At 39.3% G+C, this 26,121-nt stretch overlaps 3 protein-coding genes and 1 long non-coding RNA gene across 8 annotated transcripts in view; 2 read left to right on the forward strand and 2 right to left on the reverse strand.

The window, feature by feature from the left end:
• Positions 1 to 997: 997 nt before the first annotated feature.
• On the reverse strand, positions 998 to 9,949 carry LOC111248410 (uncharacterized). Of its 3 annotated transcripts, XM_022800720.2 has the most exons (12): positions 9,653 to 9,949; positions 8,750 to 8,937; positions 8,108 to 8,207; positions 7,705 to 7,854; positions 7,158 to 7,390; positions 6,395 to 6,728; positions 4,906 to 6,113; positions 4,078 to 4,318; positions 3,331 to 3,804; positions 2,959 to 3,098; positions 2,368 to 2,697; positions 998 to 1,993 (listed from the first exon to the last, which is right to left on the reverse strand). In XM_022800720.2, exons 1-12 carry the CDS (start codon positions 9,947 to 9,949, stop codon positions 1,831 to 1,833), a joined length of 3,858 nt encoding a protein of 1,285 aa, XP_022656455.1. In that variant the 3' UTR covers positions 998 to 1,830. The 3 variants fall into 3 exon arrangements, with proteins under 3 accessions (XP_022656455.1, XP_022656456.1, XP_086840619.1); XM_086984493.1 differs by lacking the exon at positions 998 to 1,993 and having other exon boundaries at positions 2,550 to 2,697; positions 3,021 to 3,098; XM_022800721.2 differs by lacking the exons at positions 8,108 to 8,207; positions 9,653 to 9,949 and having other exon boundaries at positions 8,750 to 8,890.
• A 91-nt stretch (positions 9,950 to 10,040) lies between these two features.
• On the forward strand, positions 10,041 to 18,647 carry LOC111248412 (uncharacterized). 3 transcript variants are annotated; one of them, XM_022800730.2, is made up of 9 exons: positions 10,041 to 10,172; positions 11,965 to 12,257; positions 12,567 to 12,780; positions 13,485 to 13,715; positions 14,006 to 14,125; positions 14,835 to 15,170; positions 16,299 to 16,582; positions 16,995 to 17,332; positions 17,560 to 18,647. In XM_022800730.2, the coding sequence occupies exons 2-9, from the start codon at positions 11,991 to 11,993 to the stop codon at positions 18,194 to 18,196; spliced, it is 2,427 nt and encodes an 808-aa protein (XP_022656465.1). In that variant the 5' UTR covers positions 10,041 to 10,172; positions 11,965 to 11,990; the 3' UTR covers positions 18,197 to 18,647. The 3 variants fall into 3 exon arrangements, with proteins under 3 accessions (XP_022656465.1, XP_022656464.1, XP_022656463.1); XM_022800729.2 differs by lacking the exon at positions 10,041 to 10,172 and adding an exon at positions 10,353 to 10,595; XM_022800728.2 differs by lacking the exon at positions 10,041 to 10,172 and adding an exon at positions 11,307 to 11,557 and having other exon boundaries at positions 17,560 to 18,646.
• On the reverse strand, positions 15,164 to 17,775 carry LOC147756884 (uncharacterized). The gene is made up of 3 exons (XR_015324455.1): positions 17,636 to 17,775; positions 16,531 to 17,326; positions 15,164 to 15,819 (listed from the first exon to the last, which is right to left on the reverse strand). It is a non-coding gene; the product is annotated as an uncharacterized LOC147756884 (long non-coding RNA).
• Positions 18,648 to 21,821: 3,174 nt separating the features above from the next.
• The window catches only part of LOC111247299 (low density lipoprotein receptor adapter protein 1-A-like), a 43,334-nt gene continuing 39,034 nt past the window's right edge, over positions 21,822 to 26,121 (forward strand). Inside the window, exons 1-2 of the mRNA XM_022798034.2 lie at positions 21,822 to 21,841; positions 23,720 to 23,775. Of these exons, the coding sequence (XP_022653769.1) occupies positions 23,721 to 23,775 (55 nt within the window). The 5' untranslated portion in view covers positions 21,822 to 21,841; position 23,720. The remainder of the gene's footprint in view (positions 21,842 to 23,719; positions 23,776 to 26,121) is intronic.

The raw sequence follows: 26,121 nt of genomic DNA on the forward strand, positions 1-26,121 counted from the left end.
AATTTGGAAAAACAGCTAACGCTATAGGAGTGGTAATTTTTTTTTTGAATAAATTCTTAGGCGAACTACATTCTTAAGAGGCATGAACGGATTTGCGACTAGCAATAAAGATGAGTCGATTTAGATATTTTAATAACGTAGTTCTTTCAGAGATGCTGGTTAACATCTGCCAGATACTAGACTGTAAGGAAACAACAATACAGAATACTCAGCTATGTTGAACATGTCATGCAGGCTATGCGTCACTATGACGAACAAATGTTAGCAGATTTTTCTATGCTTTCAATGTAAATTCTTTGCGATTGGCCGGTGCGAATGGGGCACGAAATATGTAGAGACAACAGTTTGAATTCAAAAGAAGAAGAACATAGGTATGTGCGTAAGTGAAGAGCATCGAAGGTGCGCACTTTACATTTCACACAAGATTATTTATTTGTAAGGTATAGTGAATAAAGCAATCCCGCAGTTATTAGCGCTAAATAAACAAAACTTGAAAATGTACCTGGGGTATTAGTTGGTATTGGTATTTTGCTCCGGTGTATAGGCATAGCATAGAAAAGTAGTTGCAAATGAGAATAGTTATTCTCGGTATTTGTAAAACGTATGAGAGAAAATTTTGTACAACAGGTATTTTGTGCTATATTATGTCGAACATTGGTTGAATCAGATATAAAGACGCAAAATGATAAATGTTCTTTTTTGCCGCAGATTTGCGTATTGATGAAACAGCTAGCACTATCGAATAACTTGATCCTAAGCCGAATCAATATTTCAGTCAGCAAATAAGATGTATGGCAAATTCTTTTGGCTGAAATAATTTTGCGCCTAATAGTATTATACAATAGGAATTTGAGCACTCATGGATTGTAAAGAACAGCCGCATTTGTTTAATTTTTCTGTCACTTCCAAGTTTTCTCTTAAGTACGTAGTTTTGTCGAACGAACCTGTCTCATTTAAACTATATGACATGGTAAAATAGTCGAGAAAGACCCGTTGGTTATCTTAACACGTTTATTTGATCATTGAAGTATAATGTATCCGAAATATAACCAAGCTTGAAAGGTATGTTAATATATGGTATAAAACTTTTCTCAGTATGCACATATGTTCATTTGGTTGTATCTTTGAATTTTGTTTTATTAGTTTCTTCAATCCTTGAGTAACTTTCTTGCTAGGAAACTTGCCGATTTGCAGTACTGTGTCAGCGTTACATGCATACACTTCTAGAAAGAAGTTCCAACACCTGCACGACTATTCATTTGGTAACACACGAAATTGTGGCTATCAGGCCATCTCGCTATATACATGTTTCATAGACAAAAATATCTCGAGTTTTCCGATGCCGCCGTTAAGCATTCCATCAGCCGACGTTTCATAGATCGCTTGATTGACCAAGCACTCAGTTGCCCTCTATCTTTTCTACAATATGACGATAATAAATGAACAGCTTTTCCCACTAGCAGTTGTTATTAAGTGAATTCAAATAGAAACTAACATCAACACCCAACACAGATTCCAACAAAATCAGGATACCAATAAAACCTATATCATCCGTTAGTCTATAATATTGTGATTTAGGTACAACGGGCTGTCAAACCAAGGATTAGATTAAATCTGCTAACAATGCTGTGACAGTTCGCTATGTATATTGACAGGTACACAAGATATGAATTAAAATTGTGCTATTGAAGAAAACCTATTAATAAAAGACCGTGCTTAATCTTCATTAGATTTTTACCAACAAGTAGGTCAACGTGTTTTCTCCGTTCGAAAAAGAAACTCCTAGCAACCAAGCTCCACCAACAAAACATCCTTTACGGCAACATCTCTCTAATTAGTTGCGCAGGACGGCATGTGCTGTTTACGATATTCCCATACAAGCAAAGCTGCAGAAACATGCACATTGAGCGAACGAACCACTCCCTGCTGTGGGATTTCTACACAGTGGTCCATTTCATGAATAAGGTGCGACGGAAGGCCTTCCTTTTCGTTCCTATAAATAGGCACAGAACAAAATGAACCACGCCAAGAACTCATTGATGTGCATACAATGTTGGCTCATCGCATGCATGTTAAGTTAATTCGTTCATAAGATACAATCGAGCATACAAATGGTAACATCCGAGAATGAGTACGTCTAGTTGTGTTACAAAAGGGAGGATCTTATTAAACGACCGGCAGGTAATAGACGAGTCATCATCTCTCATCAATTCGGCCGCGTACCAGGTGAATACACTTTGCGATTCTAACTACCCTTATGCGATTGAGTGGCATACGGCGAAATACGTATTCAGTAATCAGGGAAGGATAGCCATAAAGTACAGCTGTTTGTAGTGTATAGATTATCTTCATATCTGTTTTCCTTACCCAAGCAATAGAAGTGACTTCTTAGGAAAAACGAAATGATTTAATAGCACACTGCGCGCAGTTTGTTCAACGCCTATAAGAGTAAAGCCTTCGACTTTTTTCTCACGAAGGTAGTCCTCAATGGCTGAAGGCGGCACCCCACGGATCGGCAGCCAATGATGGGAGGATACTGAGAGGTTGTGGAATTCCTTCATGTCAAGTGTCTTGATATTGGCAATAGCCAACTCTGACACAGCAAAGATCTCTGCGGTTCGGCAAATGCCACCGAGATTCGGAAGTCGATCGATCATCGACGCTACCACGATAAGCTGTTCTTGCTCAGATTCGTTCCTGCGAATATAAATAGTAAATAAAGTGAAGTTTCCAAGTTACGTGATTTCAAAATTGACTTGCGAGTTTCACCCTGCCTGTGCATAGTATACGCATAGCTGGGAGGTTTGTTTAATACTCATAACCTAAAGCTTATCGGCAATTGCTTCTCTATCCCTATTAAATTAGCTACTTAGCAAAAATTAACAAAACAAAAATAAATTAGCAAAAATAAGAAAATGTAATATAATTGTTTTCTTATTTCTGAAATAAGTATAAAACCTGTAGCTGTTTTGATACGCAGAATTACTTAGACGACCATCCTCCTCGAGTAAGACGCTCACAGGTACTATCTTGCGTTGATAGTTAGCTTCGTGTATAGCCGTTGTTACATCAGGTCTCGAGCAATTTTCGTCGACCAGCTGAATGAAGCACAGGAATTCCGCATCAAAACATGTTAAAACATGTACTAGCATATATACAGATATGCTCGACATTTTGAAATAGATTACATTTAGGCAGTTTTAATTTCATTTTCTCTTTGCTTTCCTGTTTTTTTACGTCTAACTTTCCGATTACTTGAATAAATGCAGAATAAAGGTATACATATGTATATGTCATAGACAATATACTGATTGATCAGGATGTGTATACCTCAATCTTCAGTTCAGTATTAACCTCGCGTCCGCTATCTCTTGCCCAACTTGAGTCGCCCTCAAATAGCGCTGATGGGACACAGTCGACATCTGCCAAACCGTATGACTTTGGGATTTTGTCAAACACAAGATCGTAGGTTTCGCATTCGGGTAAAACGCATTCTGACATGTAAAAATCGCTATCCAGTTTCGTAGCATTTTTTGCGCCTCCCCCATAGTTGACGACCCTCTGAAGAGCCTCGAGCTGAGGTCGGTACACGGCATGACATTTCTGGGATTCACAGCGGCATAGGCTGACAATACGACGAAATACGAATTGTGCGTGCAAACGAACTGCAAAATGTTGCGCCATCATCCAAGGCATTACGAGTGGAGCGCTGCGTGTAATAAGTTGACAATCGGGGATAGCGCAACAGACATGCATCAAGATATTAAGGTAGGAGCAAATGGACCCCATGCGTTCAGCGGATGCCTGAAATCACCATTCGAAGAACGAAAACAGGTTAGCACATTATCGTAAGTATGCATGTGGTGTATATATTATGTTCTGTATGTTTTCAAAGATATAGGCGATGTGCAATAAGCGTAGTAGGAAAATGTAAGGACATGTGGTGCAAAAATAGCGGCCAGATTGGAATTAATGCGAACGAATTACGTGTGTGACAAAATTCAGTAAGACAAACACTTCCGAACGCTGGCTAAACTAATTTACAGCGAGAGCTACAACAGTATCTAGGTCATTCACCTTGTCGGTTGCTGATGACATTAAATCAATGACATCGAATTGCCCTCTGAGGATAACCTTGACCGTGCACCACTCCATGAGGATTCGTACAGTCATTTGATGCAATCCATTTTTGAGCTGTTCAAGAACATATATTAGAAACGCGTCCAACATCGGTCCACTTTTAGCTGTATCAAGCAGCACGAGAATAGCCTGCCACGCACGGGTCTTCACACGGTGGATGGTGGAATTATTGAAGTACCTGAAATGGATAAGGTAGTAGGCGCTACGTTATGTTCTACTATCCGCATACAGAGATGGCGGTCAACATGGTTCTATACGCCGTATTTAATAAAAAAATCCGAATATAACGAGAAGCTTAGATATTAACGTTACGTATGTACGTTTGGTGAAAATGCAGAAAATATAGTTGGTTAGGCAACAGGGTTTAACGACTTCAACGAAGTTAACAAGTCATGTGTCTCTAACTTACTTGTTTTAAAAACATAAATTGTTGTTCTTTTTAACACCTTGTATGTTCACAGATGATGTCAACACATGAGTTCAGGAAAATAAATTCGGTCAACATCGTTTTTAATCTGCAAATCAGTTTTTACCCTAAGATAGCAACATCCAAGGTAGCAACGTAGTCTACACAGTCATCTCTCTTTATGGGGTATTTAAATGTATGGTCATGTTATGGATGGCTGGATTAATCTGTTGATGCAGCCAATTTAAATCATACAAGAGATCCAAAGACGTACATAAATAGACGTCATAAGGAAACGTAAATTCAATCTCTAGGATTAACAGTTAATAACAAAACATTTTCAGCAGAATCTTACTAACCTTTTTCTTGTGGATGACACTGCATTATCATGCGATTGGAGCGCTTTAATCAGTTTCCATGCATCATCTGGCTCGATTGTACGGATAAAACTGACACATTTGGCACGGACATTAATCGCCGCTTCGCATTCAGTTAATGTTTTCAGATTAGTAGAATCGGGCATATATGTACTAGTCAGTTTGTTCAGAACGTATCGCTCCGTGTCCAGAATCACCTTTTGATCCTTTCGAAATATTGGCCCATAACATAGACCCAAAGCTACTTGATCACACATAATGCCAATGCATTGTTTGTTTTCTCTGAGAAACCCAATCATTGTTAAATAAAACATTTCACCAAACCAGGGGACGCTGTCCACATATTCCCGAACCATGACGCAGATCTCCAAAAGGTCATCAAATGCAAACAAAAATACAGACCGATCAAAAAGGATCTTCATGAAGACATTGACACACTCAGAAAACATCGACGTGGCTTTTCGTGTTTCTAAACAAGACACCCAAGACATATTCAAAATTCGGCTTAGAGTCTCTCGGGAATCGGCAGCACCCAAATATGCTTTAATGAGCCGCAATAGATCAGATACCATCGGTTGGGGCGTTAAAGGTAACAGTTGACAAGCCAGCTCGAGGGTCTCAGCAGCATGTTTTTGTGAGCTCTGCAAAACGGAGATATTGGAAAGTGTGCGGATCATATAAGTGATGCTCGGTTTGGCAAACATATCGGCCCAGTCGGAAATCTGGGCCACTTCAGAAAAGCATTTCGCACAAATGGGAGAATCCTCCGAACCCATTTTCGACCAAAGGTAAAACAGCCTCCAATCAAGGTGAGCGTTGATAGCATCATTGAGGACGTCACGTTTTAGCCTAGTCTTGCCAAGAACCTCAACAATAGCGTTTTTTTCGTTTTCACGTGTTGCTGATGATTTGAGTAACGCTATTCCAGCTATCTGTACTTTATCAATTTCAATCGCTTTCTTCAAAGCTTTCCAAACCGATGGTACAGTTCGGACCTTTGAAAGTTGTAGCCACAATTGAGGATTATCAGCGTTTAGATTGAGAATTTCTTCTGCACAATCGGACTGCTTCCAAGCAAGGATGCACAGGCCGATGGGACTAAAAGGTTCAACTTCCAAAGGAATGAGATGTTCTCGAATACAACCAGCGTCTTCGAGAAACTGGGATGCAAGTTGACACAGTTGTTTAACCTGAAAAAAATCATCAAAGAGTTTAGGTGTCTTGGAAGAGAATGTCGAGGAAAGTGATCTCGAACAGCTAGTCAAACAAATTAATAACTAAATCAACAAACTACTGAAATAAAAATGTTTCTTCTTGATTGTGTTGTTGGCAGTAGAATGAAAGATCGTTGTAAAAAAACAAAATGGCGTCATAATTGTAACCGATTTTTTTAGAATAGTGTTCGAAAACAGTGACGGATCAATTGAGGCAAGGGCAAAACTCGTTAACCTATCGGTGTTTGGTAATTTACCTTAACATCTTCAGAAGAGAATTTACATGCAATGTGCAACCAGAGTCGTATTATATACCCTCTAACAAGTGGCTCTTGGAATGACCAAATGTTCAACGCTGTCTGAATTGGCTGAAGGCTCTCTAGTAAGGTGACGCTACCAAGCGACACAATAGCCTCGGATATATACAGAAGTGACACTGAATTCCATGAACTACGGGCACACACGTTGTGTAACAAACACGCAACGAACGAAGAAAATTGTTTCTTATGAATATTTTCCTCAAGACCTTGAAGCCAGTCTCGAAGGCTTGACCCAACCAATGATGGCCCTGCTAGCGGACACGTTTCCGTCCTAAAAAGAAATAAGTGAGCAATCAATTGAATTGTTATTTCTATTTGCTTTTCTTGGCCTCACCTTGATTTGGACTAGTTCACAATTTTCGCCACTAGAATTTCTTTGGCCACTACTGCGGAAACCATGCGCAAACTCGAGCTTGTAGCTTGCACACTTCACATATGTCATCCCTCCTGTATTATTTTCCTTTTTATTGTAGCGATATTTTTATGTGTAAAAAATTTGCTGTTTCTTTTCAGCTCAGAATATAATGAGTAATTTTTTATCGTAAATTCGAAAAAATCCTTCGAGGTCAAAAAATTCGAAAAAAATTTTTTTTTTTCCGCCTAACAAATCCATTTAAATTTCTCTCAAATACTTAGTCAATTACTTCGCCGGAGATCTATTGCAGAACGAACACCTGATAAAGACTAAATTATAAGGTACCTGGCGTAAAGTGAGAGTTGATCAATAGCATCCAGAAATGATTCCGCATAGAAGTGTTCTCCGTGATTTGTGAACACGCGCCGATGGAAATTATGAAGACCGAGAAAATATCGAAGACTTGTCATGCGAACCCATGAAGTTTGGTGATAAAAGAGTCGCTGAAACACGCATAAGGTCCAAAAGACGTCCGAGGTAGACGAATCGCGCGTTGTTTCAACAAATTGCATCAGAACCTTAAGAACGAAAAAAATCACAGTTAGTCACAATTTCATTGAAATTAATTACTTGTAAAAGGAAATTTTATACTGTACATATGATACGGGGATATTTTTCATAAACTGACAAATTATTCCCCAATAAACAGAGCTGAATAAGACAAGGCACGACGTGCCTGGCGCATTATGAAGTTGCAAATATTTCGCCATGCGGTACAAATTCCTTCAGATATGTTAATAAAGACAATCGAAGCAGCCTATATATTTTCTGACTATGACAAGACGTAATTATTCATAGTGCGGGAATAAGTATTATACTAAAACACACGTACCGGTTCGATGAGATGCACTTGTTTTTGCTCAGCAACCGACAGCATATTCACGATTAGCTCCCCACACTCTACCCCACACTTGCTAAGAATTTGCCTTAACAATGTTAGGGAGGAGCGTTTGAGATTAGCGTCGTCACTTACATGGAGCGCCTGAACAAAGACAGATCACCCAATTTTTCGTGGGATACCGAATCGAATTAAGTGTGATTTGATTTCTTGTTCCAATGCTATTTCATGTAACACGTCTTGTCATGGAATTTGGTCGAAGAATATTAGCATAGCTGACAGCATCGTTCATACACGGACACGCCTTAGCAGAACATGTAAAATCTAGGTAAGCTTTCACAAATGTGTATGCAAATAACCAGAAACATCCAGGAAAGACTGCGGGCCTCTAAATCACCTTTAGCGCAACGCTCAATCGTTTGGCGACGTCGTTACAGGACAGGGCCCAATCCACGTATGACGCCTTTACGCACTGTAATGCTATGAGCAGCTTTATCCTAGTGCAATAAAAAAAATTTAATATTAACACACGCGTTCATAGAAAACGATTATAGAAACCAACTAATGCACAAAATATATAGAAAAAAATGTTGCAAATTATTCTCTCGAACTTAAAAAATACTTTACAAAAATTGAACTGTTTCCGTGTTTTTTAGCTCTGCTACTGAGGACATCACGGGTTAACTCTTTCATAAATGATTCAAGTAAGAATCAAAGAAAAGGTAACTGCTTCAAGTAACACAGCTTTTACAAAAGGTCATGCATTCGGGCCCAAACACAGATGCCTTTTTATGGGTTGTATTTTAGGGCATTCTAAATGACACATTTGCGCGTTTCTGACGCTTTTGTATGAAGATAAACTCCGATGCGAGCAGCATTTGCTAATATATGTTATCGTTGCATATAGGCATATTCGTATAAAACCATACAACTAAATCGCTATATATATATATATATATATAATATGGCTTTATAATAAGGTTTTGAAGTCCACTATATGTAGAAAATTTTAATAGACAACATATTATAAAATACTTACAATGTGGTATCATCCAGAATTTTTGTGGCTGCACTAAGTAGCATATCCTTATCCTGCACAGCCTGCATACCATGGATTAGCGCCGTAGAAGGTAATTCGTTAATACGATTTAATAGATCACTTTGAGTCACAACATTTGACTGAAGGGCTAGTTTCAATAAGCTTGGTCCGCAGCCCATATCGACATCCTGAAAAGATTTACGCGAGGATTACTTTCAGCTAAGTCATGCTATGTGTGCTACCACTGCAAAAATACAGGTAAAATAATAACTATTTTATACTGACACACTGTTTGAATTACGAATGGTACTATGAAAAATAAAACATGGCACTACCCGAAAAACTTATCCTGTAGAGTCTGAAAGCGATGTTGCCGTTCATACTTCATAACCTTGTCGATAATTTTAAAAATTATTATTAACAGTAATGCAGGTTTCTAATGTATCATAAATGTCTTGTTGTTTGCTAACGACGTGCATGTTAGCCGCACCGCTCTAATATAAAAGCCGCTTATTCAGGTATCTAGCACAAACGATAGGTGGCAACGAACAGATGGGTGTAACGAAATGAAAGGACATGATTTTCGGTTCCGGAACAGTAGGAAATAATAGGAAAGGAAGAGACAACGCCTGAATAATCTAGGAATTTCTGCACCGTTAAGAAATTACGTTATATTTTTTACGTTTACAATGCCTATGGTACTGATACGTTATTAAAGAAAAAAAACATTTCCAATAGAATTCCCAGCGATGACAAAATCAGTTTCATTGTTTGATTAATTTCATGCTCTTTGACTAGCGCGAGAGATTACAGATACGATAAGACAGCGAGTTCAGTAATCTTGTTCATGTAAAATATATGATACGATAAAACACTAGACACTAAGTTTGCAAAAAAACTTACGCAAACAGCAGCCCAAAGAGTTTCATTTCGGTTCGACCATTTTTTCACAGAGAGGCGATCTATGATGCAGCACACCCAGTGCAAGTACTCCTGGCACTGACCATGGTCTTTCTGAGTGGATTTCGTATAGAATTCGTCTAGGCGATCGATGAGTTCATCTTCTAGAACTGAACAAAGACTTGGGTTGTTCCTCAACGCGTTGCTAACTTTCCTTAATTTGTCAAGATCTCCCAAAGAAGATTTCACATAGTTAGATAACTTCTCGGTATCAATGATTTTGCTCAAAATTGTTTCCATATTTAAGTACGTGTGCTTCTGTCTGTCTATATAATATGCTAAACACTTCACAGACAGAAAAGAATCCAGATAATTAAATGAGAAGCATAAAATTGATTTGTGTAAGAAAACGCGGGATGTTCGATTTTCGTGAGCACATACGGGGATTGCTGCCGCTAGATACACCGGTTGCCGCGGAAAAGAACTAACTATGAAAGAGGACAGCTCTTAATATCGACAAATAGTGAGTATATTCAAAAGCCGTATATAGGAGCAATATACGAAAAACTAATTTATGTATAAGCTCATGTATTCTGTGGAGAATTAAGCAATAAAGTGATGGTTCCCATTTCTGTATCTAGTTTGAATAGCAGCTCTTTCCCAAATGAAATGAGCAGAACAAAACAAATCAGCGCGCTAAACAAAGTTTACCCTATAGTCAGATTAGGATAGGTGATATAGTCAGTGAGATAGTCAGATAGGGAGGTGTCCATTTTTGGCTACTGAACCTAGGGTTTCCAAAGATAGTCCACGTTCAAACTCGGGTTTACATAGACCCCGTCTTAAGGTCAAGGTCAACCGGGTGAAACAATGTTTAACGACGGTATTATATAAAATTCAAAACATTTGGATCGGGCAACTATCCATTTGTTCGCGGCATACAGTGGTATCTCTGTTTTATTTATTTAAGATTAATAAATATATTTATTATGTATCTTAGCAAATATATTCATGTGGGTTTCTAACGGTTTTAACAACAGGAATTTTGCCAACCATACTAAGAAGGCTAAGCCCGACTGTTAGATGGTCACTATATTTCCTGTGAAGCTCCAAACTGATGTGCTGTTGTGGGATATTACTTAACAAACTTACACCCAGTTTAACATTCTGCCAGGTTTCATAAAATGTATCAGCCATGATATACCATAAAGAAATAAAGTATCCCAGAAAACAATAAACATTTTTGAACGCCTCTGTCAACTGTATCTACCTGACATTGACGTGCGTGATCTATTTGGATTCTGTATATTTATATAATGGACTTCAGCGCCCGGAACCAGTCCAATGCTACTAAGAAACTGGAGATACAAGCAATACTATAACCATACAAAAATTATTTTACTTACTGTGATTATATATATCAACTTTCTTTATTCAACACAAGCGACGTAGTATTTACTTGTTCATCCCGGGAGTCGAAGCAACGGCACCCAAATTTTTTTACAAACGTTTTCTTCCTGCAACGACCTCGACTTAGAATGCCTAATAGCTGCCGACTTTCAAGTTTTTTTTTGGATAACATTAAAAAAGCCGTAAAGTATAAGCGCGCGGTTTCATTGACAGGCAGCGTCTATAGTCGCACCTTTATATTGTCCCTTGGACTGTAAACAAGGCACAGTGATTATCATATGTAAACATATTTTGCAATTATTTTGGTTAGAGAACGAATCTAAACTTTAGGTGATAATGAACCTCGCCGGCAAATGATCCCGATATAATTGAATATTATCAAGAGTTATATTATTAGTACAACTACCCGTGATTCGAACTGGTGCACATACGTTACGAATGCCTCAAAGGAGGAAGGAGGTGGCAGTAAGCCTCTGACGAATACAGTTGCATCCGAAAGTAGGTTGAATGTATATATGTATGTTGAGTATAATGGGAGACAATAGTGTCCTAAGAATCAACAAGAAACTGTTGTGACATAGTTGCTCGGTATTGTCGAAAATATCCAGGAAGGGTTTCAGATCGTTGTCTTGCTTTAAAACGTACGCCATTGTTGCTAGACGGCTGTACGACCAATCAAATGTTTGGTGTTATTTTAGTGGTTGAAGCTTTGAATAAGACGAGTCTATTAATGCAACAGGTTCAAATTAGCTGCTAAATGAGGCCAAAGAATAGCCGTATGTGACCGGGTTAACCCTTGTCTACTGAGATTCCCAATGACATAGGTAACGGTGACAACTGGGAACTAGATTACTGCTATCGTGAATTTTTAACCGTTCAACTATATCAATTATCCCACACATTAGGTAATGAAGATAAGAATTCAACCGGAATGGAGATTACTACCGTACCATCAAGCGCGGTACACACAGAGCCCGTTGACGAGCTTCAGAAAGAGTTGACAGAGTCTCCAAAGAATGATGTTAAAGGGGACTCCAGTAAAATTCTCGATAGCAATTTAAGATGCGCTATGCTCTTAGATCGGATGGAGGCGTCACCTTTGAAAGATCTTGACGATGAGGTCTTAGCCTCACCATATACTTCGATAAGGCGAGCACAGAAGGACTACGGGATTTCTAGTCCCAGATCGAATCGAAAGGTTAGTTAGGTAACAACAGAAAAGCATGGTAAGATTTGTTCATGATCGGACTTGGCCTTCTGCATATTAGGTCGACAGCCTGTATACATATCACTGCGGATTACTTAACGCCGTAGAATAATGGTCAAATAATAGCAACAGTTTCTAATCTACCTAAACACAAGGTGTGATGTGAGCTTCTCTGCGTCATCTTGCCTAGCAGACCATTATAAAACTGTGTACTATTTGGTGATGCTTATTGTTTTCTTTTTCGAACAATAGATTTGACTGCAACGAGTGTTTAATCATTATCATATTGGTGGTTTGCAGGTGGCCTCACCTGGACGATTTCCCGGGACGACCCATTGGTCAGCTTCCAATGTTGACTCACCATATGTCGGTTACCGGTTTGCACCGAAGCTGCCCGCACTCGCCATGCTACCGCAGAAGACAAATAACTATAAACGGTATTGGCTTCTAATACCCGTAGTCGGCGTAGTGATGGCAATGACAGTGGCTGGTGCTATTAGCCTGTGGCACCTGGGTAAGCTAGTAACATATGCCAACACGCGGATAGCAGTATAATGATTTTGACGTAGGTTTACTTAGATAGGTAACTGGACATGCGCTCGCGTATTTCGGTGCTCGTAGACTAGCACTGCTTTGGTGTAAGCCTAGTGATTTTAAAAAGAAGCAAAATTATTCAATTCAGAATTTGCAGCCTGCGCTAAAATAACTTAATGTGAACAATAACAACAAATATTAAGAAACAATCACAACAAGTGTTAGGTCAGGCAATTCATTATTCGATTATGTCCAAGATGTCGATCCCTCGTCTGTAGAAAGGATGAAGCGTATACGAGCCGATCATTCGATCAATTCTTCGACTAAACATGAAATGGTCAGTCAGCTAATCTAAAATATTAGCTTTTAGGACATAAAATACCATGATGTATTCCTAATTGTCAAAGTTTATTAATCATAAAGTAGCACTAGACAAGCAAAATATCTGTTAGATAACAGGTATTTTGCTCAAAGACTTCAGCCTATTCTTGGGAAAGATACAACGGTAAGGAGTGCCCGATAAGCGACCAAACGTGGATATAGCATAGGATTCTATCGAAGTTTGGGGTGGCCACTTTTTATTTTATTTTTTTTATTTATAGTATACATATTATATATAGTATATTTATAGTATATTAACACATAGGCTAGAAATAAAAAGTTTTTGACATCGATTCATTTAAGGTAAATTCAAATGCTCCACTTCTGAGCTCCAGCGATGTCGCAACTTTGGTGCCACAAGCTGCATCAACAGAGATGACGGTACAGAATGCCTTTGCACAAATAAGTTGAAAATAGGCCCGTGTGAGCCACCGAGCTGCAGGGATGTGGCACAAGAAAAGTGCTTTAACAGGATTTGCGTTGAACCAGTCCGATGCGTATTCGCTCGAGAGTACATTGAAGCGCTATCAAGAGGTACGTTTTTGAATACTCAGTCCGCCTTAAATGAAGCTTCTGCTTGCAAATATCGCACCGTGCGACACTCTAGAGCGTACATATTTCATATCTTAAATTTGTGAACTCGAACTTCGTAGAGTAACGTCCCTATATGCAGCGGATGCTTAGAAGACCTAATGAATTACTAGCCATTCTGCCAAACGTTATCCGTTTCACAAAGTAATTCCGTTTACCCTAAAACGCAGTTGACACAAGTTCGGTTAGCCAAAGCATGAAACACACAGCATTTTTTTTTCTTATTTTTTTAGAGGACCGCGCCGTCGACGTGTCATGCACGGAGGTTTTAAGCGAAATTTGCGCTTCTAGTGGTGTCATCCCGTTCTGTGCCAATTCGAACACCTATCCGTTTGGGCATATTTGCAATCCTGGTGGGTCGAACAAATATATTCCTTCGTTTCCTGTAATAGATGTCACTTACCGTGTATAGCTTCGAAACGTTTTATATAAATAGCAGCTGTACTAATTAGTGCTAATCATATGTATCGAAACCGTCTCGTATGAATTATATATGCTAAGCTCTATGTCAAATAATCACGCCATGATGCACCTTTGCAAGGTTTTTATTTTCTCATTAACTAAATATTAGACTGTCCGAAGCTTTTTAAGCGATTGAAATACTTTTTGAAGCGTGTAAGGTACAGCAGCGATATTTTTTTTGTATTCTCCTGTGCTGAAACGTGCTGAAATACACGCTGCTATTTTCCTTTATTATGCTTTCACGGAAAGTTGGGATAAAGTTTACCGCGTAATGATTTGTGCGGTGGATTTTACGAGGCGAACCCGTAGTTGATGCTCAATAAGTGACACTTAGATAACACTATTATGTTTCGAATAAATATTGATTAATTTAGAAGAAAAATATTGTGATTTTGGACACAGTGGTAACATAATAATTAATGAAGAAAGCCTCAGTGTCTACTCAGTGCCTACTCAGTGTCGAAAATGTTAAGGTTATAAAAAATAAAGACAACCTTACCGTTTAAATCAACTATAAATATCAGTACACTAGAGATTTGTGAGCAATCCACTAGAATAACCCCGCGTATAGATGTACTATTAACCGCCTATCGATTTCAGACCCTATCAGACCCCTACGCTGCGATACGTCGGAGTCGGAATATTTGGCCCAAGCAATAACAAGGCACGATAGATCTACAGGAAAGACAAATCTGACAGAGTACTGCTACCGAAAACGTCGAATCTATTCGTGCCTTGTAGGACTGATCGATTATGACGTTCCTCACAATGCAAGTGTTATTAATTGCGGAAATTGGTGTTCCAAATGGGAAGGTGATGGCTGTTCGTGCACTCTACAGGCGAAGCAGGCTAAAGTAAAAACAAGATCCACCTACAACAAGAAAAGTCGCAAGGGAATAACTGTGTCACAGCATTGCGCTCCTAAAAGCTTCCCGCGTTAGTAAATCCCGTCAGTCATAGTAGATAATCAACCACACATTTTCATGATAACAAATTAGGCTTTTTTTGCGCATGCCGATAATTACTATCGTTTATTTATTCCATACAGATGATATTTCCCGTGTGGGTTGATAAAGGATTTCCTTCCGTCCAGAGCAGTCATTTTTTACGTGTTAGAGAAAAAAACAGAGCATCAGATGTCTCTCAAAGAACATCTCCAATTCTAATAAATTTCTCGCAGAACACGTGTGGGAAAGCCTTATATAATTTTCAAGTAGGAATTGGACTCATGCAAATCCTTTTTCTAGTGATGTACAAGAACGTAACGGCAAGGTCATCATGGGTATTGTACTAAAATGGACCAAAAATATTCTAAATATTGGTCTTAAAAAACAAAAAGTAAACAAGGCAAATCCAGCGTTGCGCATACGAATAGTTAAATTCGTTAATTATTTGGATAATATAATGTTCTTACATTAAATCCCGGCTGCGTAACCCGAAGTAATTCTATGTTGAAGCGTCATATCAACATAAAATTGGCATGCGATTCAGTCCAGGTGTATCCAAATCCAAAGAAGGGCTATTATGATTGAACGTCAGACTGAAGTACGGTGATGTGCAATAACAATGACGAGGAACGACAAACCTAGCAAAATTAGGCGACAAGAAGTTGAATAAATAACCGAAATTAGGGTCGAATTGAACTTCACTACCTATTTTAAATGCAGATCAAAGTAGGAATAAATTTAAGACAAAATAAAATATATGGAAGCTCTACTTTACAGTTTCTTTTTAGAATGTAATTCTTTGGCAGGCGTACTTTGACTCTTGACTATTACACATAATATTCCAAAAGGACAAGACAAATGTTCTTATCTGACATTCTAATCTAAATATATTCCGTTTTCGTTCGAGAAAAGATTTCCGTTCAAAGATTTTCGTAGGTACTGAGCGGAGAACGAGGTTAGCGAAAAGTAAGCCAGCGACTTCAGACTCCAATCCTGTTTTATTTATAAATATATTTCGTCTGAAGCACACGCTTATTTTGTCACCTCGCTATTCTCGAAACTTCCTTTGCATTGATTGAATTAAACAAGCAGGTATTGAGGGATTGCATTTTTGCAGAGTACTGTGATCAGCCTCCAGAAGTTCTCGATCAGATCAGTGAGGCATGGTTTAAGATTGAGAACGACGTTGCAACGGACCATTTTTACAGCAATATAGAAGATCTTGAATCGTTTATAAAGAGAGTCAAAAGCATAGAGCCCGATTATATAGACGATTACGTGAAAATCTACATGAAAGCGGGCAAAGATATAAAAATTGAGAACAAGACGTGTCTACCACTCGTACTTACTTTGGGCGGGCTTTATTTGACATCAACGTCGTTTGGCAGAAATGTTTTGAAGGTAACGTCAACTGATCTATTGTATTTGTTTCCACTGTCGCTCTGCAGTTAAGTTTTTAAGCATATTTAAATAAAGTGGAATCATTTGACAATAAATAAATATATGGGAGTCGCGGACTACGTGGTGTATTATGCTGCAAATATTCGTACGGTATGTACACTATAGTGTAGAATGTAGATGTCGTAGGGAAATAAAGAAGAATTTAAATTCTCGTTGCATATCACAGGATCTTAATAAATCACAATTAATAATTAATTGATAATTTTTCTAAACTTGACAAATGCGCATGTTGAAAACCGGAGGTGCAACTTTAAAAGGGCGACACACCTGTTCGACATGCTGCTTTAGCTCCGCTTGCTATTACTTCTAATGTCCTAACTGTCGTTGCATGCGATTTCTAACCAACACGTAGGAAATCTACAATATATCGAGGTGGAACAGGCCTCGTTTATCGACTCGCTTGACGATACCCGGAGACGTAGAGTATTGGTTCTTTACTAATCACCAGACTGTGTTTAAAGCTAACGATCCGTGTCGGTGGGACTCGCGAGCGTTTCACCAAAGAGGATTTCAGCCTGACTTCTTTGCGACTGCGCAGTTACTTTATTTCGTTGGTAGCGAGGATCGCAAGAACGTTACGCATCCTGTTGATATCGATGGCGTCAGCTGGGCGTCACTCAACCTTGCGGAAAAGGCTGGCTATCGCTATCTGGTTTGCTTAACGATTAAAGCAGATTCAATGGACTGCGAGTACGTGCATGATTAAAGCATGTTTCGAACATTAGATTCAGTATTGTTCAATGCTGTTAGACATGACATCGGATGGCTACTTTCTTTTGAACTTGAAACGTAAATTTGGCGTAAATTTGAACGCAATACCTAACTTTGTAAAGCAAACACGCCTGCACTGCACTATGATGGGAACGACATTTTGTAAGTTATATCTAACAATCAGCATATATAATCATACGTTTCAGACGGATCCTTTTCTGGCGTTTTCGTAGCACGTATATTTTGAACAAAAAAGAAAGCAAATTTTTGGAAAATATTTACGGGACTTCACCAGTGAAGGACGTCCATGAAATAGTTACAGTCGAGGATGAATTCTATTGGGTTAGTCGACTGCTCCGCATATATTCATTGAACAACTCAACAGTGTCTTTACGTCCTGGAGATATACCACCACTTCCGGTGACTGAAACAACAACGACAACACATTTCGAAACGAGCACAGCCACGGAAAGAAACGGTAAAGGCACCGAAACGAATTTAAATAATAAAACTGTCGGGATACGCTACAGTGACAGAAGTAACTTAAGACAACATTCTAGGACCAAAACAGGTCTAGTTCCTGTTACGGAAAGCTCCATAGCTTACACAGAGCGTTCGAGAACGACATTCACTGATTCGATGGAAACTAAGATGCCGGCATTGAACGATGGCATAATAAACACAAAGCTTTCAACAACTAGCTTACCTAAGTTCGGTGAAGCCTGGCGTCATTTTGATCCTAAAGAGAAGAACCCTATAAATCGCGAATATAGTCATGATGGCGGTATCAGAAAAAAACTGCAAGCATACATCTGCAACTGCGTTCTCGGTCTAGCATGTTAAAATGAAGAATCCTTGGACGTCAAAATAACTTAGCGAAAACTTTTACCTACGATGACTTAAGGAAGCGAGTGTTCTTAGTAAAAATATCCGATATCAATGAAAATTCGTACATGTTGATGTGACTAACTTGAGCGCTGTTTGCAAAGTATAATATATCATGCTCGTCGCGTCAGATATCAGTACCTCTGCAATTTTTTCATAACTAAAGCCATTAAAGGCCAAATATTGAAGGTTACATGCAATTTTGCAAATGCGAAGCAATGTAAATAGAAGACACGTAAAAAAAACTAACTCATCGCTATCTAATATTCCTTGTAATTGTATTCTGTTTGGTGATGCTTAATAGGAATTGTACTGTTATTGTGATTGCTGTCCTTAGTTATTATGCAATCGCATCCTTACTAACTGCTTACGGCGAATTTTTAATAAAGCAGGTTTTTTCGTAATTATACGTTTGTGATACGTTAGTTTCCGCTCGTTAGTTCTTAGTTAGTTTACATATGTACATGTCTTTTACCTTGCGAGATAGTCACCTGCGACATAAACCAAGCTATTACGCAACCGTTCATTACGTAGACTAGAAGTGGAGGTAGCAGGGGTTTGGAAAAAAGTCCGTTTTAGGCTAGAATACTATTCCACTATCGTTCGGACTATTTGAACAGGCCAACGTTCTGCTTTCTAACTAATGTGCTTTCATAGAAAATTGCTCACTGCCTGATCTTTGGTCGGCGTCTACCGATTATTAAGCTTGTTTACATCTTGGACAGTGTTCCACTTGTTCGTTAGCAACTTATGACAAGATCGTCATTGACTGCCCTTCAGTTTACGAATCATCACGCTTCTTTAGTTGTCACTTCTCCCAAGGGGGTTATACAAATGCTTATTAAACGGTTTTGCTAGGTCCGTTTATGCTTGCGTTCTGCTGCGCAGCGTCCTAGCCGTCCTCAATTTTCCCCTAGCCCATAAGTAGTCGTTCTTGGGTACATGCTTGCCGAGAACAATCGAGAAATCCCCAGTCTGTCAGGCTGTCAACAGAAATAAAACCACAGGTTAAATAAACTCAGCAAGCAAAACAGGACGGAATATACGAACAAGACAGCTAAATATTGTTAACTTTCTAGCAAAGAAATACCAATCGGTCGTATTCGACGTGGCTGCAAGAGTATTCGCAAAAGAAATGCAGCTGCGGGCAGAACACAACTGCCATTCTCAGGTACGTCGCCTCGCAACTAAAGACACATACGCTCTAAGAAATGTACACACTATAATATTCAGCCGTCATAATGAAGGTAAATGTGCTGTTTGAAACCAGGGAATCCTTTTCGAGCTGTCCCGGTGTACTTTTCTGGCTCACGGACGCCTGCGGCTGGCAAACGGTAAACAGCCGACAAAGAGCTGCTGTTACAACAGACATGGCTCGTGCCTGATGAAAGCCATCGCAACGTGAGAGAGAAAAGACGCGCTCTGTTGCCGTTGCTGCGGCCGCCGCTGTGTCCGTTCATTCGAACAGCAGCGCTAGAAGCAGCAAAACGCCCGACCCGCAAAGTGACAGTGGTCGAAGTTGTTGCTCAGACAGATACGAGTTGGTGCTTGAAGCTGGTGCAAGAACGTCTCGAAACGCTCGATATCTTTAAAACGACGGTGATAAGAAGAACGGCTGCGCTGCTGAGAGCTGAAGCTAGCTGCGACGACGACGACGATACAAAAAATTATTAGCTAAAGTCGCTTATTATGCAGTACATCGATAGCTAGCACGCTGAGCATCACCGGATCATACTGTTAATGGTAGTGAGGTGTGGTTACCGGTAGTGGTTAACGGTGCTCGGAAGAGGCTAGCTTGAAGCAGATAACTTATCACTGTATAGCAGCAGGTGGCCGGAAAAGCTTTGGATCGATTTCCCCCATCAGACTATCAACTTGGAACTACTACAGCCCAAAGTACCAAGGGACACTTCTAGAATGTGTGTATTTGTCGTGATTCTCGTGGGGTCGGGGTGGTAAGGAGAGATCGTGCGAACATCACAAGGGCGGTTGGTAATAGCTCAGCGTAGCTGATGCAGTGGATGTGCGGCTAAACAGAGATTGTTCATGTGTGGATTTTTCTGGGCCCGTTGATCTGATCCAGCGCTGTGTGTATGCAGGATCGGCATGCGTGCTAAGGATTTGAGTTAACGTTCGTATATATATATATATATATATATATATATATATATATCGTTTCTGGCAGTGCAAAACAGCGCATTCCGGTATTGGTAAATTGTAAACAGCTGCCGAATGAAGTGCTTGAAGGACGGATAGACGGTGGTACAAAGTTGGAAAAAGGACAATACCCGTAACACCTTAGAGGGACTATAGTTGTTGACTACCGTGATGAACCGATTCTTTACTGCCTACAGAGGTGTACTAAACTGCCAAGTGGCCCTCTGACTCGTTAAACGACGGGATACCGACATCGTTGTTACTATCCACTTAGCGATGTTGTCTGCTGAACTGTGAGTCGTGTCCTGTGTTATTATTACATGATTGGATATTAACGTCACCACCAAAATTGACTATAGCCGTTAAACCATTCGTGCATTTATTGATCGTCGAACTACGGCGTCAGGAAGTGGTGAACGACTTGGACCACCATCAAAAGTGACACCCACACAGACAACTTGTGCCCACTAAATCACATCGATAGGATAGGTACTTTTAGCATCTTGCTAGTTATACGACCGTAAGAGGCCCGCGTGGTGCTGGCCCGTCTTGTATATGATATTGGTAGTTCTCAGTGTGCTGTTCGCACTTGTCTATTTCTAAACATTGACTGAGAACGTCACACCTCAGCAACGTCGTAATCAATTACTGTAGCATACCACGGCACGAGGTACCCATCAACATTACCATTGGCTTGGAAACGATATCATCGCCAGCATCAGCGTCCTCAACTGCTCTCGAATGAAGTAACTCTATGGTGCCCACCTCTAAAATTTATCCGTGTTTATAGTAGCGGCAGCAAGCGCCGTTACGCGAGTGGGCTAGCGCGAAAAATTTTCTACAGGCGACATCGTTGCTTTGAGGGGCGAGGGTCAACGAGCCGAACGGTGAGGGTGGCTTAGTTGGTGTTCTCGCGCGTAGTCAATAATAACCAGACGGTAGTGCATATTGCGGGCACCGGGAGCTGATGTATAAGAGACTGGCTGTGAAAAGTGAAGATCAACATACTGTGCAGTGGTCGCGCAACTGCCATCGGTAATATTGCACCTCACAGCGAACTTCAATGCGATCGAATTTGGCGCTCCAACTGTTGATGTTCAGAACAATTGTTCGATAAACCCAACTTTTCCGAGTAGATTACGGATTTAGGTGACTTCATCGATACTTTTTATGAGTGTATGCGTGTGTGTGAAAACGGGTGATCAAGTGCTAGCCATTGGATTAACTGTAGTGAGCTAAAACTGACACATAAATATTAGAAAACATTGTGCCAGTGTCAGCCGTGTTGAATAAATTCAGGTAAGTTACATCTTACCACTATGGTGTAATTGCAAGGTGTTAGCATACAAAAGTTATGGGGATATGGGAGGTGCGCTAAGTGAACACTGACAAGCTTTGCTTCGTGCTTAAGGAGAACATCTCAAATAGAAGGACCACTCGTTTTACGTAAGAGTTTTGGCAAATTTGAGGAAAGTCATTTTGATAATGACGTGCGGAGGGATCAAGTCCTGAATCAGGGCCAGTATCGAAATAAATGGCAGTTACATTAAAACTTTATAATATATTTATACATATATATGACTCCGATGTTGAGAGAGGCTTCTTGCTTATGTCAACGCTTGTAAATAATTCTACGGAAATGTAACTCATAAACAAGCAACGTCATTTTTCTCTATTTGATCCCGCTCAGCCTGTATATACATGCACCGTAGCTAATGCCGAATGACCATTCGCGGAGGGCGCGTGTTGTATTTGTGTCGATATTCAATTATGGGCAGAAGAGAAGCTGTGACAGTGGCAAGTTCAGTGAAATCTACAGAAATAGAGTTCGGTATATTTAAAAAGATTAGCTGTCGATTGCCATTGTGAGTCAATAAGCTTTGCACGACGTGTAGTGTGGTAGTATTAACATACGAATGATATTCATAATTTTTCTTAGTATCCTCCTTTATAACAATAACCTGAAATTTCAAGTTTGCCACCCAACACTGCGTTAGGATTGCATCAGACAGCTTTAGTGAACTTCAGCGCGGCGCAAACTTGCCGGTTTCAAGATGTTTCGTATGTCTTTATGCTTAGCGTTCAGGCACGTAACTACTACATTGCCAACATGACTCTCATTGTCAGTCATAAGTTAAGAGACATTTTTGTTTATCTACTATTTGTCCGGTATATAGTTAATGAAAATAAATCTTATAAGAACATCAAAATATGGAGCTCGAAAAGGCATTGCATTATAGCTAACTTGCCTTAATTGGGCAATAGCTAAATTGCCTTATATTTGAACCTTCACAATTTATATCAGACGTGCTATAATTAGCTTCGCAAACGACCAACAATGCTGTATCGCACCGTCATAACAGTTTGCGCATAAGTGTTTATATAGCTAAGTTAAAATGGCAAACAAGAAAGCACACAAATGCTGTGGCAGAGAAGACGTTCAAGACCGCGAGAGATGGAACTGATCCTCTTCGGACAAAATCCGTTTCCAAAAAAATATGTCCTCATCTGCTGCTAGACCTACTGATCTGTTGGTATTGTTGACTTGATTTTGTCTCACTACTGTATTTATGCATCATCTGGTTCTCAGGGAGCGGTCCGCTTTAGCGGTCGATTTCCTCATAGCAGACGTACCCGAACAAAAAAATCTGAAACCGTCGTCACCAGCGTAATAATTATTTGGGAGAATGCATATGGACTATTATCGACACCTTTACTTTTTCTGGTAAAAATGTGTCATACAGAGAGCTGCTTGCGTGTACGACACAAGACGAATCAAAGCTGACAATGGATGTAACAAGCCCAGTGCTATCCTGTCTTTAATAATAATTTTTTAATAATGATTGCCCCTAATTTTCCAGCTTATAAATAATATTTTTTCTTAGGGAATTATTTTCACTTGTAGTTGATTTATGAGATATGTGATATGAAAAATACATGTAAATAGATCGACTAGGTAGGATGTCTTAAATTTGTGGTAGCGTGTATCGATCGGCGTGGTATCATTCTCGTACAAATTCGAGTGAGACTATTTAAGTGCAAGATGATCCACTACTATAAAAAAACACGATATTTGACCTACACAAACTTTTTCGCAGTGTCCCGTTTATCTAAGTACTACAACAGAAGTACTTAAAAAATAACCCGTCTCCACTTGATCGTCCTGCCGTTGCCATTATGAGTATCCCATTTTCTTTTTTTTTTTCGGGAGTGAGGCGTAAGCCATTATATCATGTGGTTTTTTTTCGCTTAGATTAAAACTGGATTATCGAGTAATTTTAATGATATGTATCTAAAAGAAATACCATTAAACTGTGTTTTTAGGATGAGTTCCGGGTGGAAAAACATGTCGGGAATTCTCGGCAAATGGAAACACAAAAGTAAGTTTTCTCCTTTGATTCTAGTGCCCAAAGTTAATTTTTTTGCCATGTGCTTTTTTTTCTAATGCGCATAATATTTGGTGCTGATAATAGTAATAAGGGTGTTAGGGAAATTTAAATGTGCATTGTAACATTTTGTTCAGCATCTTACCTTATGGATTTGAAAGTTTACACGTTCGTATAAGGCAATAGCAAAAATTATGTAAAAGTAACAGATTTATTCGACATCTATAGGAGCGAAGGTGTTTTTTACCTATGGTACCAACTTGGTGAAGATGGGCTCGTTTCTGAACGTACCAATTCTCCAAAACTCTTAGTTCGTCATACCTATCTGGACGACGAGCAAAATAGGAACTGCTAGATAAACATTCTAAGCAATACTATATACTGAAGAATGTAATCTAATTTTCAATTTAGCTACACTCAAAATCGGATCGTCTATTTATTCCCGTGAATGGGACAGATTATTGAAGAATTTTATACGTCCCGAAAATTTTTTATTGAAGTACATTATGTGTACATATATGAAAATGGCTTGAGCGTCTAACGCATCGCTATTGCGCCAAAATACCGCGGTGAATTTTAGGCTATATAAATATTTTGTTTAGTTCCTAAATATACTTCTGTAATTAAACGAATGCCACGACGGTTCTTTTGATCGCTGCACCTTATCGATGAACAATCCTGGGTAGTGTAGCCCACTGTAAAAAAAACCCATATAATTCCACAGTCCGTCAGCGTATGCTGAAATTCGTTTTGGTACTTTTCACGATAGGCTGAAGTTGAGCTTTTTCGCCCTGTCCTAAGGATTTGACCACATGGAAAATCAAGATTCACTTAGACAGCTCATTTATCGTATATCGTAATAACACTGGCGTGTTGGTAACATGGTGAAAAAAAAGTCCTGTTGCTTTTGTCTAGGAAACGAGTTTATCATAGGCGAATATGACAGCTCTCAACTTGACAATACAGTATTATAAACTGATTACATATAATTTGTTGATTTTTAGCTTAAATTAGTCGGTGTCGTACGTTTTCATAGATGGCAGGGGGTGGCTTTATAGTGAGTCTTTTTTACGGGAGGTCATGCGCGCAGTTCACCTGTGATTCGAAAATGTGTCAAGATCATAGAACAAATTTTAAGGGGGGGGGGGGGGGGTGCTATTTACATATCGTATAGGTTGGCAACATTCCTGAGCATTGCGGTAATTATGCGGTAATTATTAATTGGTAGCATAATAAATTCATGAAAAGGTGATCATCACCAGCTGAGAAATCATCAAATGTGTAGAATCTAGTGGCATTGAGCCACGAAATATATTATTTGTCGAATGCTATACACATAGCGGTAAATCTTTGGCTCTGATAAGTGCGGAAAGAGAGATTTTCGTGAATCCACTCGGTTGAAAAACCGATAATGCAGGGATGAGAGACATTATGGAACTAGAGTCCCAAGACAACTAAAAAGCGCTTCTCATCCGTTGAGTTTTAGCTTGCCTATACTTGGCCATCCATTATACCTTTGTTAGCTCACAAGGCGACAGTTTTGACATAAATGGTAAGCTAGTTCGTAGCAAGGACTGTGTCAGGGCGATTATTGTACTTCACGATGAAATACGAACGGCAAAGCGTGAAAAATACCGTCGATTTACTAATATGAATCGGCGAACTGTTGTCAATGTTACTTATGACGCTTTAGATTGCGTCGCTTTTAGCAAACAGTTTTTGTACAAATTTAGCTGGAATATTTTGATTCACGTGGAATCTAGTCGTGTCCAGACTCATTTTTCGTCTTGTTTTTAAACATATTTTTTAGCAAGAGGACCTGTTAATAATTATCGAAGTAATGCCTCTAGAAGCTTTGTTTAAAGTATACCGAACGGCAGTACCGTATATTAAATTCGGATTTTTTTTAAACCTGATACAGCTGGTAATGCGTTTAACTCTACTACAATATATTTTCCAACACTAAATTAAAAGCAGTATTGATTGCACTGCTACCATCCAACAGTTTGAAACATCAGCTAGAAACGGCTCTTTAAAGGCCTTAAACTCATTTTTAGTATGTAAACATTGGTCCTAAGGCGATCCCTGTTCTCAGACTGGGTTTTCTGCATGTTTGATTTCTGTATGGGCAACAGCCTGTTGGCGGGCCTAAGTAAAGCGTCCGATGGGAGCATTTCATCGTTTAGCTCGTGGTTAACTCGGTAGCGCGTTGCTTGGGGTCGCTATATTGAGCAGAGTAAATAATCGCAAAACGTTTAACTTGCTCGGGCTAAATCAGCAATGGGTCACTATTTTTTCGATATATCTTTTGTACGCATACGCAGTAGCTCATGAAGAAGA

The sequence above is a fragment of the Varroa destructor genome, unplaced genomic scaffold, assembly GCF_002443255.2.
Source record: "Varroa destructor unplaced genomic scaffold, Vdes_3.0 BEIS01000003.1, whole genome shotgun sequence".
Classification (NCBI taxonomy): Eukaryota; Metazoa; Arthropoda; class Arachnida; order Mesostigmata; family Varroidae; genus Varroa; species Varroa destructor.

Excerpts from the sequence above, each read along its gene's own strand:
- LOC111248410 (XM_022800720.2), bottom strand. The coding sequence starts at position 9,949 with ATGGAAACAATTTTGAGCAAAATCATTGATACCGAGAAGTTATCTAAC. Across the intron at positions 4,319-4,905 it reads GTGTCATCCACAAGAAAAAG|GTACTTCAATAATTCCACCA; the intron begins GTTAGTAAGATT and ends TATCCATTTCAG. Across the intron at positions 1,994-2,367 it reads AAGTCACTTCTATTGCTTGG|GAACGAAAAGGAAGGCCTTC; the intron begins GTAAGGAAAACA and ends GCCTATTTATAG.
- LOC111248412 (XM_022800730.2), top strand. The coding sequence starts at position 11,991 with ATGGAGATTACTACCGTACCATCAAGCGCGGTACACACAGAGCCCGTT. Across the intron at positions 14,126-14,834 it reads TGGGCATATTTGCAATCCTG|ACCCTATCAGACCCCTACGC; the intron begins GTGGGTCGAACA and ends TATCGATTTCAG. Across the intron at positions 17,333-17,559 it reads GCAGATTCAATGGACTGCGA|ACGGATCCTTTTCTGGCGTT; the intron begins GTACGTGCATGA and ends CATACGTTTCAG.